Source organism: Primulina huaijiensis, chromosome 1 (genome assembly GCF_012295235.1).
Source record: "Primulina huaijiensis isolate GDHJ02 chromosome 1, ASM1229523v2, whole genome shotgun sequence".
In the NCBI taxonomy this organism is placed as follows: Eukaryota; Viridiplantae; Streptophyta; class Magnoliopsida; order Lamiales; family Gesneriaceae; genus Primulina; species Primulina huaijiensis.
In genome coordinates this window covers 19,761,987-19,766,666 of record NC_133306.1, presented here as the reverse complement: position 1 = coordinate 19,766,666, position 4,680 = coordinate 19,761,987, and the positions used below count along the sequence as shown (strand labels likewise).

The 4,680-nt window shown below is 31.5% G+C and overlaps 1 protein-coding gene across 2 annotated transcripts; it reads left to right on the top strand.

Annotated features, from left to right (window-relative positions):
- LOC140982779 (70 kDa peptidyl-prolyl isomerase-like) lies at positions 1-4,562 on the top strand. Of its 2 annotated transcripts, none has more exons than XM_073449477.1 (11): positions 1-275; positions 404-490; positions 658-918; positions 1,176-1,253; positions 1,500-1,580; positions 1,670-1,867; positions 1,955-2,041; positions 2,497-2,621; positions 2,867-2,990; positions 3,092-3,237; positions 4,370-4,562. In XM_073449477.1, exons 3-11 carry the CDS (start codon positions 696-698, stop codon positions 4,499-4,501), a joined length of 1,194 nt encoding a protein of 397 aa, XP_073305578.1. In that variant the 5' UTR covers positions 1-275; positions 404-490; positions 658-695; the 3' UTR covers positions 4,502-4,562. The 2 variants fall into 2 exon arrangements, 1 of the variants encoding a protein (XP_073305578.1); XR_012176353.1 differs by having other exon boundaries at positions 2-275; positions 2,867-2,979; positions 3,091-3,237.
- Positions 4,563-4,680: the final 118 nt, after the last annotated feature.

Genomic DNA, 4,680 nt, shown 5'->3' with positions numbered 1-4,680 from the left:
TGAAGTTGATTTCCAACCGAAAAATAATCAGAGGAGGGAAACTAACGGCTTATCTTCAACCCAACAGCATACACACAACTACTTGCTCTTATCTTTCACTCAAACATCAGAAAACTAAATGGCACTCGTTGCATCTAAAGAAGCAATCTCTTTAAAGAGCGGAGCTCAAGTTTCCGATTTTCCGGAGATAACCATTGGTGCTGAAGGTCTGCTGAAAAAGATTCTTTAGAAAGGAATTTCATGGCAGACTCCAATCCCTGGTGATGAAGTTCAAGGTAAATAATCCATGTAAAAGATCAAATCTCCTTCAAAAAACAAATCGGGCTCGAATACATGGTTTTTGAAGCTAACAGCATGTGTAGAACGTGTAATATTGATCGCATAATTCTGTTTCTTGATTCAGTTCATTACAGTGTGAGGCTGAAAGATGGAGATGACTTTGACTCTAGTCGGGATAGAGGAATTCCCTTCACATTCAAATTAGGCCAATGTATGTTCTCTGCCAATTCTTAACTCGGGATTTTTAGTGTTTTTCTTTCTTTTTTCTTGTACCACTGGCACTAAGCAACAACGTTTGGATGGAATAATTATCCACGTTCAGATAACGATTAATACAAAAAAAAAATGGTATGGTTTGGACACAAATTGATGTGATAGGTGAAGTGATCAAAGGATGGGATGAAGGGATTGCCACAATGAGGAAAGGTGAAAGATCAATGTTCACAATTCCAGCAGAATTGGGATATGGAGAAAATGGGTGCCCACCTCAAATTCCTCCAAATTCGACATTAATATTTGATGTTGAGTTGATTTCATGGTTCCCAATTCGAGAGATTTCAGGAGATGGAGGAATTTTGAAGAAGATTATAAGGGAAGGACAGGGATGGGCTACTCCCAATCATCAAGATGAAGTTTTAGGTAAATTTATAAATATCCACTCATTCAGGGTAAATTTTACTAGAATATATATTTTCAAGTTGGNAGTATTGACATGAAGTCGAGTATTGCTGATATATCACGCTAAAACAGGGAACTTTGATGAAAACCAAATTTTGTTCTAAAACCAAATTGTGACCAGAACAAAAAAAATTATATAGGGTAATTTACACGATTGATTTTAGAATTTTCCTATGTTTCAGCATTTTCTGATGATTTAACGTGTTATGTTCTTGCAGTGAAGTATGTGGCCAGAAATGAAAATGGCACCATAGTCTCTCAATCTGATGAAGGCTTGGAGTTTTCTCTCACGGATGGTGAGTCTAATCGAAATCATAGGCCGTGATTTCTCACTTAGACATCATTAAATTAAATAAATATAAAGATTTCTATTTTCTCACGAGACGGACTTAATTCAAGTATGAAATTCTTTTCTCAATATTATCATTATGATCTCATCATTCTCGTGAAGTTTTCTCACTCTAGATCGTAGACGAGAATGAAGTTTGATATCACATAATATCAAATGTAATAAAAACAAATTTATTTCGGATTTTCGTCAGGCCATCTATGTCCCGCCATGGCCAAAGCCGTGAAAACCATGAGGAAAAGAGAGGAAGCAGAATTGTTGGTTAAGTTCTCCCGTAAGTGAAAACATACACTTTGTAGAGAAAAAACAATTTGATCTAATAAAAACATAATATAGTGCATTAAAATTAATTTTAATTTGTAGATGGTCTCAGGCATTGCAAAAATGAGATGCTTAAAGTGGATGGTGATACTGTCTCTCCTTACTCAAATCTCATCATTCGCGTCGAATTGATATCGTGGAGAAGTGTAGTTGATATCGACGGACATAAGAAAATTTTGAAGAAATTAATGGAAACGGGCGAAGGGTTTGATCGTCCTAACGAAGGATCTCGTGTGAAAGGTAAAAACTTTTTTTTTTAAAAATGAGATTATACATAAATGGCCTAATTCTTGGTTGAATATTTGTTTGATGTCTATGCTTTTGCAGTAACTTATATTGGTAAACTTGAAAATGGTACCATATTTGAAAGGAAAGGATCTGATGCAGAACCCTTTGAATATATCTGTGCGCAAGGTGACTACATATTTATCAATTGTATTTTTAATCTCAAGTAAAAATCAAATTTGATGCTTCTGTACAATTTTCAATAAAAAGAAAACACAAAAACCATACTTTAAATTAAGAGGAAAAATTGCAATTTTTGTATTATATATCTGCTTATTTGAAATTTTGATATTTTGTGCTGACAAATTTCAATATTTAATACTTTCTCTTTGTTCTGTCAATTTTTACCTTTTTTTGACTAAGGCATTGATCTAGTAACAACGCAAAACTAATGCGAATATGATGTATGTAATATCACATTAGTATTATCGATTCAAAATACTTAAAATTGCCAAAAATTAAAGAATACAGACCAATTTCGCAATTTTCCCAAAAGTTTATCTACCAGTTTGATGCATTCCCCTGCTCTTCAACTCTTTATATATATACTATTTTCTTTTCAATTTTTGTTCGATCAATTGCAGATCAAATCAACAAGGATTTGGATAGAGCGATTATGACTATGAAAAAAGGAGAAGTTGCTGTAGTCAAAATCAGCTCTGATGAAACTTCATCAATTTACGAAATCAAATTGATCGACTTCATCAAGGTCCACATGACTATAACTAACAGCATTTTTTTTTCTTCATTCTTTTCTGTAATCCTAATTCATCTTAAATTCTTGTCTCTACACACACATCTTGGATCGACTTCTTTTCGTTATCTATCGCTTGTTATGATAATAACATATAGTTGATCGAAAGAATGAACGACGAATCTTTTGATTATTATTCTTAATTAATATTCTCATTCTTCTTTTATTTATCAAATATACATATGAATTTTTGTTTGCAGGAGAAGCCCTTCTGGAAAATGGACATTCGAGAAAGAATAATAGCTTGTGGAAGGAACAAAAACGAAGGAAACATACTTTTTAAAGATGGGAAATTTGAACTTGCCTCTAGGAAGTATGAGGAGGAATGTGATATATATGTTTCAAAAACAAATATCTGTAAATCTTTTATTATTTGGTTATTTTTTTTGAATTAAATATTTCTAAATATTCTACATTTTAACAGGGTTCAAAGTTGATTGAGTACAACCATTCCTTTAATCATGAAGAGAAACAAGAGGCCAATTCTTTTAGAGTATTGTGTTATTTGAACAATGCGGCGTGCAAACTGAAACTGGGAGAATATGTCGAGGTCATGCGACTCTGCACAAAGGTCTCTCTCTTTTTCATCTATCTATCTTTCCTATTGCGTAACTGCACACTCGAGAAAATTGTTTTTTCTGGTCCACTAACGAGTTCAATTTCAGGTTTTGGACCATTAAGTTTTCAAAATTTGGTTTCGGTATATTAAATTCTATTTTTCGGCTATTTTTGGTCTAATTGTTGATGTGGCACTGGCGCTAGAAAATGTCATATCGAAATACTGATGTGAGATCTGATTTTTTAGATGTCATGCTAGAATTGGAATAAAAATAACTGAAAATTAAAAGCTAATGTATCAAAATTAAACTTTGTAAACATAATGGACAAAAACATTAAATTAAACAAGTTAGTGATAAAAAAAAATTCATTTTCCATGCACACATCTTACAAATATTCGAGCTTCTCAGTGACATTTTGAAGTTGTGGATAATATCGTCATGTTATTTATAACTAACAATTATAATTGATGATTTATAACTCATTGGACACTAATGTTTAAAATTTGAGATAATATCTCTTGTTCGAGGCTCAATTACAAGAAACCCTTCTACATTTTAAAAATGTTATAACATAGCTACTAAATCTCATATTATCTGTTCCGAAATCATTTTTCTATTTGAATTTAAATAATACTATCTATAATTATTCAAATTTAGTCTCACCATATTTAATCTCATTTATTTATTTTAAGCTTTTGATACTACTAATTATTTAAATTTTGATTTATAATAAAAATTATTTCAACTAGTGGATGACCCTTTTATACGTATTATTGACATTTGGTCTTCTATTTCGAATTATGTTATAATAAGAGGGTGAGAAAGTGCAATTTTGGATTAAGAAAAAGACTCAATTCACAAACGGAGGTTTCTGTTCAACTCTCTTGCTTTATTAATAACTAGCGCATTGAAGCACACGCGTTGCACATGTACATAGATATTTTTTAGTGATAAATTTAGATCAAGTACTTTATATAATTCTTGATGTATAATTATTATTTTTAAATAAAAATTGCATCAAAGAAATGATAAAATTAACGTGAAAAGGTTTCTTTCTTTATATATAGTATATATATAATAATACTATATATATAATTATAATTCTGATGTACTTATTATTGATAATTAGTGTTACCAAAACAGGTATTAGAGTTAGAACCCTTTAATGTCAAAGCTCTCTTCCGAAGATCCCAAGCATATATGAATACATCGGATTTCGATAAAGCCGAAGAAGTTATTAAGAACGTGTTCGCCCTTGATCCAAACAACAAGTAAGTTTCATGTCTGCATACATTCATATATGTACACATGTTGTCTGGTCCAAACGAAGAATTTTTACTATTTGAATCAAGAATCCTAAGATAGCCTTCAACCACATATGCCATTCCCTCGCTGCCTCCCCTATTCATTTTCTTACAAAAACATACATACATATACATATATATATACATATA

Excerpts from the sequence above, each read along its gene's own strand:
- LOC140982779 (XM_073449477.1), top strand. The coding sequence starts at position 696 with ATGAGGAAAGGTGAAAGATCAATGTTCACAATTCCAGCAGAATTGGGA. Across the intron at positions 1,868-1,954 it reads CGAAGGATCTCGTGTGAAAG|TAACTTATATTGGTAAACTT; the intron begins GTAAAAACTTTT and ends ATGCTTTTGCAG. Across the intron at positions 2,042-2,496 it reads TGAATATATCTGTGCGCAAG|ATCAAATCAACAAGGATTTG; the intron begins GTGACTACATAT and ends GATCAATTGCAG.